The sequence below is a fragment of the Saimiri boliviensis genome, chromosome X, assembly GCF_048565385.1.
Source record: "Saimiri boliviensis isolate mSaiBol1 chromosome X, mSaiBol1.pri, whole genome shotgun sequence".
NCBI classification, from domain to species: domain Eukaryota; kingdom Metazoa; phylum Chordata; class Mammalia; order Primates; family Cebidae; genus Saimiri; species Saimiri boliviensis.
In genome coordinates this window covers 116333529-116351898 of record NC_133470.1, presented here as the reverse complement: position 1 = coordinate 116351898, position 18370 = coordinate 116333529, and the positions used below count along the sequence as shown (strand labels likewise).

At 44.3% G+C, this 18370-nt stretch overlaps 1 protein-coding gene across 1 annotated transcript; it reads left to right on the top strand.

The window, feature by feature from the left end:
• Nucleotides 1-13468: 13468 nt before the first annotated feature.
• On the top strand, nt 13469-16566 carry SLC25A5 (solute carrier family 25 member 5). Its single transcript, XM_039463939.2, has 4 exons — nt 13469-13665; nt 14670-15156; nt 15383-15523; nt 16148-16566. Exons 1-4 carry the CDS (start codon nt 13555-13557, stop codon nt 16303-16305), a joined length of 897 nt encoding a protein of 298 aa, XP_039319873.1. The 5' UTR covers nt 13469-13554; the 3' UTR covers nt 16306-16566.
• Nucleotides 16567-18370: the final 1804 nt, after the last annotated feature.

Sequence of the window (18370 nt, the reverse complement as noted above, 5' to 3'; positions counted from 1 at the left end):
TGCCTAGAAAGGATCAAATGGAACATTTGACACACATACCCCAAAAAATGTAACTTGGCTATAAACAATTTAGCTTAATCATCTGTATCAAACTCTCTAAAAATCAAATTTGAGGATTGTTCCACCTTAGGAATTCTATGTAAAGTTTAAATAACTATACTTTTCAAATAGCACCTATCCATGCATTTTTAAATGCCTTAATATAAGGCCAGGTGTGGTGGCTCACGCCTGTAATCCCAGCACTTTGGGAGGCCGAGGCAGGTGGATGATGAGGTCAGGAGTTCGAGACCAGCCTGGCCAAAATGGTGAAACCCTGTCTCTACTAAAAATACAAAAAAATTAGCCAGGCGTGGTGGCATGCGCCTATAATCCCAGCTACTCAGGAGGCTAAGGCAGGAGAATCACTTGAAACCAGAAGGCAGAGGTTGCAGTGAACTGAGATCACGCCACTGCACTCCAGCCTGGGCAACAAGAGCAAAACTCCATCTCAAAAAATAAAAATGCATTAATATCTAACATTAAATTGTTAATTTATACACACACCTACACTCATACAGAGAGAGATCTTCAGTATGTTGCAAGTATTTTTTTCCTATTAAATTTATTTTCCAAAGAAAAAATGATGTGTTGGGCATTTATTGCTAATCTGAGTTATAAAACTATGGTTAAATACATACTGGCCAAATCTGTAAACTCTCTGAGCCTTATCCTATTTAAGTATACCAAAATAATTCACTTTTCCAACTGCTGTGGTATTCTGGGTTTTTTTTATAATAATTTATTTAAATTGGGATCCAATAAGGTTTACACGTTGCAATTAATGACTTGTAAATTTCTTTTAATATATAGGTCTTCTTCCCTGTTTTTCTTTTCTCTTTTGTTCTGTAGTTTCCCACAGTCTGCATTTTGCTGATTGTAGCCTTCTGCCTCTTGCGTTTCCTGAAAATTGGTAGTTTGAGGCCTGATGAAATTCAGGTTTGATTTTTTTTTTTTTTTTTTTTTTTTTTTTTTTTTTTTGATGAGACGGAGTTTCACTCTTGTTACCCAGGCTAGAGTGCAATGGCGCGATCTCGGCTCACCGCAACCTCCGTCTCCTGGGTTCAGGCAATTCTCCTGCCTCAGCCTCCTGGGACTACAGGCACGCGCCACCATGCCCAGCTAATGTTTTGTATTTTTAGTAGAGACGGGGTTTCACCATGTTGACCAGGATGGTCTCGATCTCTTGACCTTGTGATCCACCCGCCTCAGCCTCCCAAAGTGTGGTATTCTGTTTTATGGAGAATGGCACTTAACACACACACACATGGAAATCTCATCTGTAGCTCAATCGGTTAGAGTTTGGAGGGTGGCAGATTCTTTACCCAGAGTGAATAGTTCATGTTTATTACTCTTTATTTTCCTTGAAACAGACAACTTTTCAAACAGTTCTGAAAGCTGCAAAAATATTTTTTACTTTATTTTTTTAACTAACTCTAAAATCCTAACCTCACATTATTTCATGGTAATATCTTGTGTATTCCTCCACAAGTTTTTTTTCTTTTGAAAAAAATTGTCACCTAGGCTGGAGTGCAAAGGCGCGATGTCAGCTCACTGCAACCTCTGCCTCCCAAGTTCAAGCGATTCTCAAGCCTCAGGCTCCCAAGTAGCTGGGATTACAGGCACCTGCCACCATGCCTGGCTAATTTTTGCATTTTTAGTAGAGACAGGGTTTCACCATGTTGGCCAGGCTGGTCTCCAACTCCTGACTCTAGGTGTTCCACCCACCTCCACCTCCCAAAGTGCTGGGATTACAGGTGTGAGCCGCTGCGCCCTGCCCTTCCACAAGTGTTATTAAATAGATAGCCAAGCTCTTGCAGTTGTCATGCACAGAAATGTTTTCTGAGCTGCGGTTTTGATTTTTTCTTCATTAAATTAAGAGGGGAAAACAATATGCCTGATTTTTCTAATTTCAGAAGAACTCTAAAACTCTTGTTCTGTTTCTAAAATAAATTTCCAACTAATTTCATTTCCTTGGAGGTATGAAGACAGAGTTCTGCCTTTCTGCTTTATGGCTGGCAGTGAGCACCACACTGGTTAAGTACTTGAAAAGGATTATAAAGATGTGTGATGCTTTAAGTCAAAAGATACTGGGTTGGTGAAAAAAAAAAAAAAAAAGGTGTGTAATGCAATATTGATTCAGAAGGAATTTATGGGCTTAAGGAACAAAACATACATACCTACATATATGTAATGACTGATTACAAAGCAAATGCAAAGGCATGATAATGTAGTATCAACTGTTTCTAAGATTGCCAAGGAGCTGATACTTAGTGAATAAAAAACTGAAGGGATCATTACGGGAGAGAGACTAGTGATCAACAGAGATTTGGGGAGGTTGTGAGTCTTATTATTATTATTTTAGACAGAGACTCATTCTGTCACCCAGGTTGGCTAACTGCAACCTCTGCCTCCGCCTCCTGAGTAGCTGGGCTACAGGCACCTGCCACCATGCCTGGCTAATTTTTGTATTTTGTTGGTAGAGACAGGGTTTCACCATGTTGGCCAGGCTGGTCTCAAACTTGTGGCCTCAGGTGATCCACCTGTCTCAGCCTTCCAAAGTGCTGGGATTACAGGCATGTCCCACCACACCCAGCCATGAGTCTTGAACTAAATTTTGAAGGAAGTTAAGGGATGTGTATTGGTCATGAATAGGAAGGCATTGCAGGTTAATGTCAGGACATATGCAGTGTCACAGAGAGGGAAGCAAGCAAAGGTGGTTTAGAGTAAGAAGAGCGGCTTTGTGCATTTATTCAATAACTGCTAGGCACTATAGAGACAGTGGCACAAAAGGCAGATAAGGTCCTTGCCCTCAAGGAGCTTATATTCTAGTGAGAGTGGCAGTCAATAAACAAGTAAACCAATCAATAATTTAGGTAATCATGGACTATAATGTTATGAGGGTGCTTATATACAGGGTGCTTTATTAGAGAATTATGTGGAGGTAAGGGGAAGGGGAATATTTTATTTTTGGTTTTTGTTTTGTTTTGTTTGAGACAGGGTCTCACTCTGTCATCCAGGTTGGAGTGCAGTGGCACGATTTCAGCTCACTGCAACCTCTGCCTCCCTGACTGAAGCCAGAGGGGAATATTTTAAATCAGGGTGCCAGAGAAGGCCACTCTGACAGGTGACATTTGAGATGAGACCTAAAGGATGAGAATGAGCCAACCATGCAAAGAACTAGGGAAGGCTGGTCGAAGTGCAGTGGGGTTTACACATAATTGATCACAACCAGCTATATATTTCTTTGTTCCTTCCTACTCACAATGCTTCACTTGACTTGACTTAAAAAGTAAAAAAAAAGGGGGCCGGGTATGGTAATCCCAGTACTTTGGGAGGCCAAGGCAGGTGGATCACTTGAGGTCAGAAATTTGAGACCAGCCTGGCCAACATGGCAAAACCCCGTCTCTACTAAAAACACAAAAATTAGCCCCACGTGGTAGTGCATGCCTGTAATCTCAGCTACCTGGGAGGCTGAGGCAGGAGAATCGCTTGATCCTGGGAAGTGGAGGTTGCGGTGAGCCAAGATCGTGCCACTGCACTACAGCCTGGGTGACAGAGCGAGACTCCAACTCAAAAACCTTCATTCTCAGCAAACTGACACAAAAACAGAAAACCAAATACCACATGTTCTCACTCGTAAGTGGGTATTGAACGATGAGAACACATGGACACAGGGAAGGGAACATGACACACCGGGCCCTGTTGGGGGGTGGGGGGCTAGGGGAGGGATAGCATTAGGAGAAATGCCTAATGTAGATTGCGAGGGGATGGATGCAGCAAACGACCATGGCACGTGTATGCCTATGTAACAAAGCTGCATGTTCTCCACATGTACACCAGAACTTAAAGTATAATAATAATTTATAAAAATAAAAGGAAAAAAAAAGAACAAGGGAGAAAAGCATTCCTGGCAGAAAGAAAAACAAGTGCATAAGCGTGGCAGTGGGAAAGCCTTGGTGAACAGAAAGGAGGCGAGGGTAGCCAGAGTGTGGTGAGAGTGGGATGAGATGAGACTGGAGAGAGCCAGCCAGATCTTATGCGGCCACGTGGGCCAGAACAAGAAGTTAGATTTTATTCTAAATGCAGTGGGGAGGCAACGAAGATTTTTAAGCAGAAAAGCAATATAATCTGACTTTAATTTTTAAAAGATTACTCAGTTGCTGTGTGGAGAACGGATTGGAGGGAAGCAAGGCGGTGAGAAGACCAGTTAAGAAGCGATTTCTGAAGTCCAAGCAAGAAAGGATGGCTTGGACTAGAATAGTGGCAATAAAGACGGAGAGGAATGAATGAGTTCAAGATGTATTTTGGAGGTGGACTCAGCATGATTTGCTGAGTGATTGAATGTAGGGAGTTAAAGAAAGGAGTCAAGGGTGGCACCTAGGCTTTTGGTTTTTGTTTGCTTTTCTGAGACAGGATATCTGTTGCTCCAGGCTGGAGTGCAGTGGAGCTATTTCGGCTCACTGCCGAAATAGAACTCCATCTCCCAGTTTCAGGGAATCCTTCTACCTCAGCCTCCTGAGTATCTGGGGTTACAGGCACAAGCCACCATGCCTGGCTATTTTTTGTAGACATGGGTTTCACCATGTTGCCCAGACTGGTTTCGAACTCTTGAGCTCAAGTTAGCAAGGCCTGCCTTAGCCTCCCAAAGTGCTGGGATTCCATGTGGGTGATTTTTGGCTTTTGACTTGAGAACAGGTAGATCATCTTGCCATTTGCCGACGTGGGGAAGACCGAGGAGGGCCAGAGTTTTGGTGGGGAGGAATTAAAAGTTCTGTTTTGGAAATGTTAAATTCAAAATGCCCATGAGACATGCAAGTAGAGAAGTCAAGTACACAGTGGGCTGGAGCACATGCTGTCTACGTAACTGTCCAAACCAGTCACGGTAAGCAGAATAATGGCCCCTAACAAAGGTGTCCAAACCTTAACCCCCAGAACCTGTGAATATGTTACCTTTCCTGACAAAAGAAACTTTGCAGATGTGATTACTGTTACAGACATTGAAATGGAGGGATTCTCCTGGATTTGTTGGGTGGGCCCAATCTAATCACAATCCTTAAATCCCAGCACTTTGGGAGGCCGAGGTGGGTGGATCATTTGAGGTTAGGAGTTCGAGACCAGCCTGGCCAACACGGTGAAACCCCATCTCCACTAAAAATACAAAATTTAGCGAGGTGTGGTGGCAAACACCCATAATCCCAACTACTCGGGAGGCTGAGGCACGAGAATCACTTGAACCTGGGAGGCAGAGGTTGCAGTGAGCCAAGATCATGCCACTACAATCCAGCCTGGGCAACGGAGTGAGACTCCATCTCAAAAAAAAAAAAAAAAAAAAAAAATCACAAGCGGAAGAGGAAGGCAGAAGAATGGATCAGGGAGATGCAAGGATAGAAGAAGAGGCAGGAGAAATGAGGCCTGAGGAGAACTGGATTCGCCATTGCTGGCTTTGAAGACAAAGATTTCCAGGAGCTAATGACCTCTAAAAGCTGAGCATGACCCTCAGCTGACAGCCAGCAAGGAAACAAAGGACCGCAGCCCTACAGTCACTATCAACTGGACTCAGCCAAGATCCTGAATGAGCAAGCTGACAAATTCACCTCTGGAACCTCCAGAAAGGCACTCAGGCCTGCTGACCCTTCAGCTTTGGCCCAGTGAGATCCATGTCAGACCTGTGACCTACAGAACTATAAGCTAATAAATTTGTGTTGTTTAAACCAATGCATTTGTGGTAATGTTATAGCAACTATAGGAAACTAGCATATCAGAACATTTTTAATAATTATTTCAGGATAATAGGGACAAGTCTAGAGTTTGGGGAAAAGTGATGACTGGAGAGATGGGAATTTGGGTGTCATCAGCAGAGAGATGGCATTTAAAGCCAAGGGACTGAGTAAGAACACTAAAGGAGTGGATGGGAAGAAACTTCTGGGGGAAGGGGAAGCAACAAAAACTGACACTGAAGATGGTGGCTAAAGAAAGGCCTCAAGATGGGACTTGAGGCTGGGCACGGTGGCTCACGCCTGTAATCCCAGCCCTTTGGGAGGCCAAGGTGGGCAATCACTTGAGTTCAGGAGTTCGAGACCAGCCTGGCCAACATGGTGAAACCCCGTCTCTACTAAAAATACAAAAATTACCTGGGTGTGGTGGTGTGCGCATGTAATCCCAGCTACTTGGGAGGCTGAGGCAGGAGAATCACTTCAACCTGGGAAACAGAGGTTGCTGTGAGCCAAGATCACACCACTGCACTCCAACCTGGGCAACAGAGCAAGATTGTCTCAAAAAAAAAAAAAAAAAAAGATGGGACTTGAACCAGGCATGCTGACTTGAAGCCCTAGTACATTCTATTGTGATGCAGGTGCCTCTAATCTAATCACAAAGACAATGAGGAGGGAAAAAACAAATATAGCAACAATAGAAGACTGGAGAAGGGATAGACACAGGGGGAAAGTGTACCAGCAGAAAGCAAAAATAAATTCTTCAGTCATAAGCATCCCTTTTGTCATTGCTAGCCAAAAATAAAAGTAATATCCAAACTAACTGATATAATATTCAGGTCCATTTGACAGTTACTTAGGCAATGTCTAAAATGTTCCAATGGGGCCAGGCACACTGGCTCACACCTGTAATCTCTGCACTTTGGGAGGCCAAGGTGGGAGGATTGCTTGAGCCCAAAGAGTTCAAGACAAGCTTGGGCAACATAGGAAGACCCTGTCTCTACAAAAAAAATTCAAAAATTAGCCAGGGGTGGTGGCAGGTGCCTGTGGTCCCAGCTAATCAGGAGGCTGAGGTAGGAGGGTCACTTGAGCCCGGGAGGTTAAGGTTGCAGTGACAGTGAGCCATGATCACACCACTGCACTCCAGCCTGGGTGACAGAGTGAGACCCTATCTCAAAAATAAATAAATATAAATAAAAAATAAAATTTTACAATAGGATGATGGAAACACATCACACCGTATGTACTCTAGTACATACAGCTAGGGTAGCCATCAGAAAATAAATATCACATATTAGGTCCTGAAATAAATATTTTTGCTCACATTTCTAAAAGGAAACTTGAAATAAGATTTTGTGCACTCATTATGTTTACTTTGGAATTAGAAGAAACTATACATCTTTATCAAAGATGAATCTCTGCTCCATTTTCAATGGACTCACCTGGGGATCCCGATTGTTATACCAAGCTGCCTGATTTTATATATATCAAATTACATTTAATTCTATATATGTAATATGTAATTTTTCCCATGAAGTTATTTAGTCTTACTCAGACTAAAGTTGGAGATCAACAAAGCAAAATGTACCTGTGCAGGGGATGTTTTGTGTAAATTTAAGGGGTATAAGTGCAATTTTGTTATATGAATATATTGCTTAATGGGGAGGTCTTGTCTTCATATAACCATCACCTGAATAATGTACATTGTACCCTGCACAGGTTTAGAAGATAATCACAGCTTGTAAAATTTATTAAAATATATCAAATATTTCTAAGTTAAATTTTTCTGAGTTAAATTATTTATATACAATTGGGCCAGGTGCAGTGGTTCATGCCTATAATCCCAGCACTTTGCGAGGCTGAGGCGGGCTGATCACTTGAGGTCAGGAGTTCGAGACTAGCCTGGCCAAGATGGTGAAACCCCATCTCCACATAAAATACAAAAATTAGCCAGGCCTGATGGCAGGCACCTGTAATCCCAGCTACTCGGGAAACTGAGGCAGGAGAAGCACTTGAACCTGGGAGACAGAGGTTTCAGTGAGCCAAGATTGCGCCACTGCACTCCAGCTTGGGTGACAGAGCAAGACACTGACAGCTAGCAAGTGGCAGAGCCTGAATTTAAACTCAAGCAACCTGGCTGTAGGGCCCACCCTCTTAACCACTGGGCTAAATTACCTTTCTCTTCCTATTTGCCCCAAATTCCCAGACCCAGACCCAGATGCTGAAAGCCACTTATCTTATAGACATAAAAGGATGCAGCCATAGAATCTTAGAAACGGAAAGAGTGTAGAACTCTCTTTCAGACCAACACAGCAATTTCCCCCATAGCATCCCTAACAAGTGGTTATGCTGCCTCAACTTTTAGCCTTTCCAGTAGCAAAAAGTTCATCCCCTCATACAGCAACCCATTCTACCTTTAAGTAGCTCATATTTTAGAAAGTAATGTCTTGTTGAGCTGACGTCTACCTTCATGAAACCTCTGCCAGCAGGCGTTAATTCCATATTGAATGTTTTAATTCTCTTCTACCAGACAGTCCTTCAATTATGAAGACAGTTATGATGTCCCTCTTTCACCCAAAGCTCTTTCCCAGTTAAATATCTCTCATTCATTCAGCCATTTCTCATAATACATGATTTATAGACACTTCACTTTCCTGATTGCCTTGTTTGAATATATTCCAGTTTGTTAATGTCCTCTTAAATGTAGCATCCGGAATTAAACGTAAAACTCTATGGGCTGGCCAACAGAGACCCAAGTGGAACTGAAAGTCCCTCTGATCTGGTCACTACCATTCTCTTAGTGCAACTCAAGAATCATTAATATTTTTTGGCATTGCCAACCCACAGTGAACTAAGACACGTAGTTCTAGTTCTCTTTTTCACACATGCTACCATTAAGCTCTATCTCATCCTTAAATGTCTTGCACTAAATAGGGCATTAGAACCCTTTATTGCAGTGCCTCCCATTTTATAAGCCTGGGTTTATTCTGGACTTTAGCACTTATGAGTCAATTCCCAGAGGTATGTGATATTCTTTGGGCTTTGTCATTGGAGGCATAGTCCTCCTTCTGTCATCTATACATGTACTTTTAAGATGTGAGCTCATCAGAGAATAATCTATAAGGACACTGTAGTTTATTAGAAATCTCTCCCTTTTTATCACTGGGACTTTTCCAAATTCTACAGTTCTGAATTTTCAACTGGATTCTTCCTGTCCCTCTTGAGCTATCTTTCTCTTTTGGTGTTAGGCCAAGAGATCATACTTACCTTTTTTCTGATCCTTTTGAAGTCTACCTTATATACACACATACATACACCGCCCCCTCCCCCACACACAGGTTAATTAACCTATGTGACCAGGCCCAACATTTTTTTTTTTTTTTTTTTTTTAGTTTTTTTGCTTAACAGATATCCAGATAACAGGATCACTTTCCCCAAGATTCTTGTCACTTTCACTTTGCTAACCAGATCTTCCTTATTTATTATCAGGATTAAGCCCAGCTTAGCAATTTACCTCATTGCTTCTTCATTCTTTTGAGAACTATAATTACACTGTATTAGCAAGAGAGCCAAGAATCTATCAGATGTTTTCTTAACTTTAAGCTGGTCTTAAAAATAAGAAAAAAGAATGTATCGGCTATATTGCTAATTAGAATAATGGAACTTCCAGGTGTTCAGAATTGGATTAGAATTGGAAAGGGTGTAGAACTCTCTTCTGGACCAGTTTCCTAGTAATTCTCAAGGAAAAACAAGGAAGAGAGTCAGGAATGACACTTTTAAGACCTTTAAGATGTTCAGATATTCCCAAAATGCAGATTATTCTATGTTCTATGTCTTTAATCACTCTTTCTCATCTATGTGACAGTTTTATGAAGTACCATTCATACTTTTATTTATTTTACTTTTTATTTCTTTTTGAGATGGAGTCTTGCTCTGTCACCCAAGCTGAAGTGCAATGGCACAATCTTGACTCACTGCAATCTCCACCTCCCGGGTTCAAGCGATTCTTCTGCCTCAGCCTCCCAAGTAGCTGGGATTACAGGCGCGAGCCATCACACCAGCTGATTTTTGTATTTTTAGTAGAGACGGGGTTTCACCATGTTGGCCAGACTGGTATTGAACTCCTGGCCTCAGGTGATCCACCCCCCCGCCTACCTTGGCGTCTCAAAGTGCTGGGACTACAGGCATGAGCCACCGTGCCTGGCCCCATTCATACTTTTAATCTGAGCAGTCTCTTGTATACTTCTACAACTATAATGACTTTCATTTCTCCCTTTCATTCTCACTGAATGCTTTCACCCTCCAGCCAATGAATTATTGGTTATACCTTCTTGATATATTACTGCTCTCCTCTTCTTCTGTATGGTATCTCTCTGAACGAAGTTTTCCAGATGCCAGCCAGAAATTCCTACCAAGTTTTAACAATACCTATAAAATTGCATTTTTCTGAGTGTATTAAAATTTTACATTCCATTTATTACCCATATTCTGGGTGTTGGTACATAGATATCTGAGGCCTTAAAAGTGTCATTTCTGACTCCCTTCCTTGTTTTTCCTTGAGAATTACTAGGCCTTACCTTAGCTTTAGTTCCTCTGTATTAGACTTGTATTTTACATAGCTCCCAGAAACACAATAATTACTAACACAGCACTATGTCTCAATGAAGGAATTCGTTTTGATTAACTTACCAGCCATATATCATTATCAATATCATCATCATCATTATTATCATTAATATTCTTCTCAGCTGGGTGCAGTGGCTCATACCTGTAATCCCAGTAGTTTGGAGGGCCAAGGCAGGAGGATCACTTGAGCCTAGGAGTTCGAGGCTGCAGTGAGCTATGATTGTGCCACTGCACTCCAGACTGCATGACAGAGTGAGACTCTATTCTCTATTTTCCTGGATGCTTGCTCCTGGTTTCTTCTTCCTTCTTTTTTCTTTAAAAATTTTTTAAACTCTCAGACTTGTCAAAATGTTGCAAAAATAGTATGAAAATGTCCACATATCCTTTATTGAACTTCTCTAAATGTTAACATCTTACATGGCCACCATAACGAAAAATAGTATTGGTAATCTACAGATATTCAAACTTCACCAATATAACCAAAGTCCTTTTTCTGGTCCAGGAGCCAGCTGAGGATCACATAATTGCATTCAATTGTCAAGTCCCTTTAGTCTCCTTTAATCTGTGACCATTCCTTAGTCTTTGTTTGTCTTTCATGACCTTAAGACTTTCAAGAGTATCTGACTCCTTAAAGTATACGTGGTGATAGGCGACTAGGAAAGCTCCAGCTCACCACAGATTTAGCAAAATACCAAGTGATGGCATGAAGTTGCTTTTAAATGACCCATCTTGTATTTCATCATCAATAGAACCACACTTAGTTACCCAAAGACTGAGAAGGGGAAAATTCTATGTAACTATTTGATCATCTTTTTTTGTGGAGAGAAAAAAACTGACAAAACAATGAGTTCTGAAACAGAATACAGTAGAGGCATCATGCTCAAAGAGAGTAGCAGATGTGGTCGGGGAAAGGTCACATGTAGAAAAGGGATACACGAGTGATGGCGAGGTATACTGAGAAATAATTAACAGTTGAATAAAAATGCATTAATCAGAATGTCAAGTTCAAACTAGAAGGGTTTTGAATTTTGGCCAGGTGCGGTGGCTCACACCTGTGATCCCAGCACTTTGATAGGCCAAGGCGAAAGGATCACGAGGTCAGGAGTTCAAGACCAGCCTGACCAAAATGGTGAAACCTCATCTCTACTAAAAGTACAAAAATTAGCTGGGCATGGTGGTACACACCTGTAATCCCAGTTAGAAGGCTGAGTCAGAAGAACCACTTGAACCCAGGAGGCAGAGGTTGCAGTGAGCCAAGATTGCGTCACTGCACTCCAGCCTGGGCAACAGAGCGAGACTCCGTCTCAAAAAAAAAAAAAAGGTTTTGAATTTTATTTTTAAATGCATTATAAATAAAATCCACCTCTCTCCAAATAAAGCCCTGTAGAATTTTGCTTTAGCTCTTGCTTCTCTCACCAGAACAGAGAAGTGAGTATCACCTTCGGAGGAGATACTCTACCATTCTCTCAAACTGTACAGCAAGGTCATTTTTGTACCCAGCTACCTCACTGCTATAATCATCTGAGAAACACTACAGCCTTTCACTAACACAGGTCGAAGATTTCTCCCAGGATCAACAAAGCCAGATTTAAAAACTGCTCCTTTGAACACATACTGTTTGCGTGTATCAGTTTGGATCGCTGAGGTTCTTGGGGAGACTAACAAATGGCAAAGTGTACTTTCAGAGGAAGGGTCTAACCATCCTGGAGGGTCCTAGAATTGGGTCCTTCCACAGGCAGATCTGGAGAAGATGAGAGAGGGCAGGAAAGGAAAGTGAAGGATATGAACACTGTCTTCTGTGTGCAAAGGCCTGCTGGCATTTTGCCTTTGGGAATTCTGAAGTCTGAGCACATAAAGTTCAGTTGCAGTTGCAGTTTTCCGCAGTTACCCTTATTTTTATAAACATTGCTATGATTATTCACACACGGAATTTGTGATTGCACTGTCTGCTCCCGTTCTGAAACTGAGGGAGTACACTTAAGCTAACAAGTAGTTTTTTGAGGACATGTGTGGCAAATGCTTACCCAGTGCAGGGATTAAGGGGCTCAGTAAGCACTTGTCCCTTGGTACAATGGCTGCCAATCTAATTCTATTGACTCCTCTAAATGTTTCTGGAGTTCAGAAATCTATTCGATCCAAGGGCACTTTACCTGGAGTCCTGGGAGCCAAATGTCAACGTAGTTCTTAACCTTTCTAAGCCTCTTAGCCTTCTGGGTACAACCTCTGTATTTGCCTTCTGACTAAAAATCACTTCCCCACCCCCAGCCCAGTCCTTTGGACTCTCCTAAGCCAATTCTCGGCAAGATCTTTGTTAAACTGTATTTGCAAACCAGAGTCTGGGGCACGGTGGCAGTTCGTGCGTCTGCTGTTCCCTTAATTTTGTCTGGTTTCACTGGCTCCAGGACAGTGCCTGGTCTAGGGCGGGAAGAGTGAAGCACTCCCCTTGGTGAGAAACAACTCAGTAATTAAGACAAATTATTTTTAATATACTATTTTTTAAAATAAAAAGCAATGCAAAAACCATGAACAAATGATCAACATTTGAAATACAGACAGGATCCCAACCTGCACTTACATGACCTGGTCGCTCTTGCCTCACCCTAATCCCAGCCTTGACATTCCAATTAAGCTTTATTTACAAAACAAGGGGTCCGGCCAGCAGGATAGTTTGCCAATACGACTTTTTTAAAGTATCGCATTAACTAATGTTTATCTCGATGACTGAAGGGTTTTTTTGGCATCCCTGTAACAAATGCGTCTCACCCTAGTCCTGGTCCTTCTCCAAGGGTTTTTGTCCAGGCACACGGTGACCTCACCCTTTCTCCCCACTCCGAGGGCTCTCTCAGGGTCCAGCGTTCAAGTCCCGGGTGTTCTCTGGACACGCCCCTTCCACCCGCCCAGTCTGGTGCCAAGGGCGAGCCGGGGCAGCCCGGACTGCGGTCCCGGCCCGCCCTCCAGGACTCCTCCCCCTGCGCGCTGGGCCACTCAACTGCTCTGCCGCCCAGCGCGCCGGGGCCCAGCCACCGCCCCGGCCCCGCCTCCGACGCCTGCCGCTCCGGCGCCGGCTCCCCCTATATAAATCGGCCGTTTGCGTCGCTCCGCCCCGCAGCCCCGGAGTCAAAGCCGGTTCCCGGCCCAGTCCCGTCCTGCAGCATCCTGCCTCCTCTTTCCTTTCAACATGACAGATGCCGCTGTGTCCTTCGCCAAGGACTTCCTGGCAGGTGGAGTGGCCGCAGCCATCTCCAAGACGGCGGTAGCGCCCATCGAGCGGGTCAAGCTGCTGCTGCAGGTACAGCCTGGGATCCCGGAGCCCAACCAGGAAGTGGGGGGAAGGGTCGCTCAGAAGGCGGGAGCCCAAAGGGTGGCGGGGAGAGAACTCTAAAGACAGGCCCTGGCAAAGAGAGGCCAGAGGCAGGGCAGAAGGCAAACCTGGTGGGAGGCTCCTTTAGTGACCTGAAGTTCTGAGTCTAGGAAGGGGCCGGGGGCGGAGGGGAGGACCAGGCGCTCGGCATCCCCGAGGCGCCGGACTCGGATGGAGCAGTCCCGGAGGGACGGTCACCACGGGCCTGGGCGTCTAGGACGAAGGCCGAAAGCCGGCGTTAGATAGGAACCCCAGTCCTTACCGAAGACCTCAAGGTCGCGGCAAGGAGATAACTGCCCGGGGGAGCCCATGCGCCCGGGTCCAGCGGCCGCCCAGCCCGCGGACGCGCTCGAACCTCGCCGGGCCGGAAGCCGGCGCCGGGAAGCGCGTGTGCCTTTTACGTCCGCCCCCGCGCAGCCGCGGCCGCCTGGGCCCCTCTGCCTGCGTCGCTGCGCCGCGCGCTCTCCAGTGCCGGCTCTAGAGGGCGCGCCCGGACGAACACGTAGGGGTGGCGGCGGCGGCGCTCGGGTCACCTCTGGGAGCGGAGTGGGGGCGGAGCGGGGCGGAAGCAGTTTTGGAGACCTGAGGCGGAGGCTGCAGTCCCCAAGGTGACCGCGCCCTACCTGGGACTCGCCCTAATGCCTCTGAACCTGGGTTTGAGGTAGTGACCTTTCTCCCAGGTCTAAAGGTCATGGGTCCGCTGGAGGGTACCCCCTCCCCACCCAGAGGAGTGAAGGCTTAATGCCTCTGGTGCACATCACCTCTTCCCTTGTGACAGGCTCAGGGGGCTGGGAGGGTCCAGCCGGTATGATATAGGAAGACTAGATTTGGGGAAAGGGGAGCCGGCCTTAAAGGGCATTGATTGAGATGGCATATGCTCTTCCCTTTCCCTTCCCCATGGTTATAACTGTCCCTGTTGGCTTCCTTCCTAGGTACAGCATGCCAGCAAGCAGATCACCGCAGATAAGCAATACAAGGGCATTATAGACTGCGTGGTCCGTATTCCCAAGGAACAGGGAGTCCTGTCCTTCTGGCGTGGTAACCTGGCCAATGTCATCAGATACTTCCCCACTCAGGCTCTTAACTTCGCCTTCAAAGATAAATACAAGCAGATCTTCCTGGGTGGTGTGGACAAGAGGACCCAGTTTTGGCGCTACTTTGCGGGAAATCTGGCATCAGGCGGTGCTGCTGGGGCCACATCCTTGTGTTTTGTGTACCCTCTTGATTTTGCCCGTACCCGTCTAGCAGCAGATGTGGGTAAAGCTGGAGCTGAAAGGGAATTCCGAGGCCTCGGCGACTGCCTGGTTAAGATCTACAAATCTGATGGGATTAGGGGTCTGTACCAAGGCTTTAACGTGTCTGTGCAGGGTATTATCATCTACCGAGCTGCCTACTTCGGTATCTATGACACTGCAAAGGGTAAGTTTGCTGTGGGCTTTAAAGTTGTGATCATAGCAGACAAGTTAAAAGAGCATTGTACCAACCTACCATTCCAAGAGCCAGAGAGTTGTTTTTTGTTATTGCTGTAGGAAGCCGAGATCATCCAATGCAACCCTCGTGTATAAATGACATGTTTAGGGGATGTGGGGAAAGGAAGTCAGTAAAATTCTGCTTTTTGGTAAAAGCGTTTCTTTCCTATTCCCAGGAATGCTTCCGGATCCCAAGAACACTCACATCGTTATCAGCTGGATGATCGCACAGACTGTCACTGCTGTTGCCGGGTTGACTTCCTATCCATTTGACACTGTTCGCCGCCGCATGATGATGCAGTCGGGGCGCAAAGGAAGTAAGTTTCGCTTGAGCAGAAGATAAAGTCATAGGCCTGGGGCAAGCTGCGGCCACAAACTAGTGAGGCCCACCTTTAAAAATGGCTATCTGCCTGAGCAACGTGGTGAAACCCCGTCTCTACTAAAAATACAAAAAAAAAAAAAAAACAAAAACAAAATTTGCTGGGATGGCAGCATGCACCTGTAATCCCAACTACTCAGGAGGCTGAGGAAGGAGAATTGAGCTTGAACCCAGGAGACAGAGGTTGTAGTGAGCTGAGATGGGGCCACTGAACTCCAGCCTGGGCGACAGAGTAAGACTCTGTCTCCAAAAAGAAAAAAAAAAAACGGCTGGCTGTCCAAGTCAAGGGATGGGGTTGATAGCATCGGACTCTTCAGATGCCTATGAATGAGGGTGCTTAAATGGTATTAGAGGTTAAACCCAGTGGGTAGTCTACATATTCCTGCTGTTTTCTCTAGTCACAGCATTAATATTTCAGTATTGCCCATGCTAATGTGCGAATGTTGGGTTTAAAGCTGACGTTAGTCCTTAGAGAGGTGGGGCTCTGCTTTATTTAGCCTAATGAATCTTAGGATTTTTCATCAGCCTTCACTGACTAACTCCATGTCTTTATTCTTTGCAGCTGACATCATGTACACAGGCACACTTGACTGCTGGAGGAAGATTGCTCGTGATGAAGGAGGCAAAGCTTTCTTCAAGGGTGCATGGTCCAATGTTCTCAGAGGCATGGGTGGTGCTTTTGTACTTGTCTTGTATGATGAAATCAAGAAATACACATAAGTTATTTCCTGGGAATTTTCCCCCTGTGAACAGGCATGTTGTATTATATAACGTATCTTGAGCATTCTTGGCAGACTCCTGGCTGTCAATTTATCTGTGGCAACTATTTACTGGTTGAAAATGGGAAGCAATAATATTCATCTGACCAGTTTTCTCTTAAAGCCATTTCCATGATGATGATGATGGGACTCAATTATATTTTTTATTTCAGTCACTCCTGAGAAATAACAAATTTGGAGAAATAAAAATATCTAAAATAAATATTGTTTGCAGTTTATTTTCATATTAAAACATACTTTATATTTGATTGCTACGTTTGAATACTACCTTTTTAGTGAATGCTACATTTTTAATGCTACATGATCTCCGGAGATGAAGGACGGTCTTTGTAAAACCAGTTGTCAGCCATCCACTTATCAAAGAATAAGTTGGTTGTGCCACCCACCAACATTCCCAACACATTAGCAAAGGAATTCAGGCCCAATGCATGCAAAAAACATTGTTCATTGCCTATGGACGGTCACAGCTGAATGAGCTTTCTCTAATAAATACTATGAACCCACCTTTCTTAGTCCTATGGTTATTAATCAAGGACTACAAGCTGAATTGTTCACAATAAAATGGTTACATTTGGGTGAATATCACCTCATTTAAACAAAAAATTTTTAGACTGTAAATCATTAACCAACTTCATCCAGTTTCCTTCGTTTTCACGTGGCTCAAGCCTTTTCACGTGGCTCAAGCCTTTTTTTTTTTTTTTTTTTGAGGCAGGGTTTCACTCTGTCGCTGGGCTGGAGTACAGTGGCTCAATCTTGGCTCACTGCAACCTCCGCCTCCCAGGTTCAAGCGATTCTCCTGCATCATCCCAAGTAGCCGGGACTACAGGTGCAAGTCACCACACCCAGCTAATTTTTGTATTTTTAATAAAGATGGGGTTTCACCATGTTGGCCACCAGGATGGTCTCAATCTCTTGACCGTGTGATCCGCCCACCTCAGCCTACCAAAGTGCTGGGATTACAGGCGTGAGCCACAGCACCCAGCCAGCTCAAGCCATTTTTAGTCCCATTCAGAGCAGAGGATTAGAGCTGGCACAGTTGCGTAGTGCTGAGATTGCAGTACTGTTAAAGATTATGAAGAGGGCTAAACATTGGCCACGACCTCATAACTCACCTTAAAAAGAGGAAATAGCATCTGCATTTTGCTTCATGCTAATAAGCCCGGTCATTGGAAGGCATTTATGTCTATTTTCAATAAACCTTATTTGGAATCCACGTGAGAGTGTTTGGATTTTCTGTAGCTCTTGATTAGGGCTCAAATCCAGTGGATTTTTGCCATGAGATTTGTACTAAGAATAAAGTATTATGTCTGTCAAGGCACACCATTAAAAATGATAGGACGGATGGTTCATGTGCACATGTAAAACTCATTCCTGAGGAACATCCCACACACTGGCATGTATAAGCTATTCATAGAGAAGTCTGCACGGCATGCATGAATGCCCGAAGATCCCAGACTTTATTGTTTTGTCCTGTGCCCAGGCACCTGAATCATAGTATAGCTTAGTTAAGAATTCTGTTCTGGTATCAAAAAAGCCTGGGCTGAAGATCTGGACTCTGATGCTTAGTTGTGTTAGGTCAAGTTATTTAATTTCTCTAAACCTCAGTTTTCCTTATCTAATAAAGGGGGCTATTAATAGTGCCTGCCTCAGAGGGTTGTTGCAGAGATTAAATAATTTATGCAAAGCATCTACCATAGAACATCATAGGCACTCCATAACTGGTGACTGACAATTCTTAGGAGGCATATTTCAGGGGCTCCAGAATCAATCAGACGTACCTGAATTTTAATCCTAGCTCTTCTGAGTACTGTGTGATCTTAGGCAAGTCACTTAATCCCTGGGAGCCTCAGTTTCCCCATCTATGAAATGGGGATATAATAGTGCTCATACATTTCTTTCTTTCTTTTCTTTTTTTTTTTGAGCAGAGTCTCACTCGGTCCCCCAGGCTGTGGCGCATTGGCGCAAGCTCTGCTCACTGCAACCTCCACCTCCCAGGTTCAAGCCAT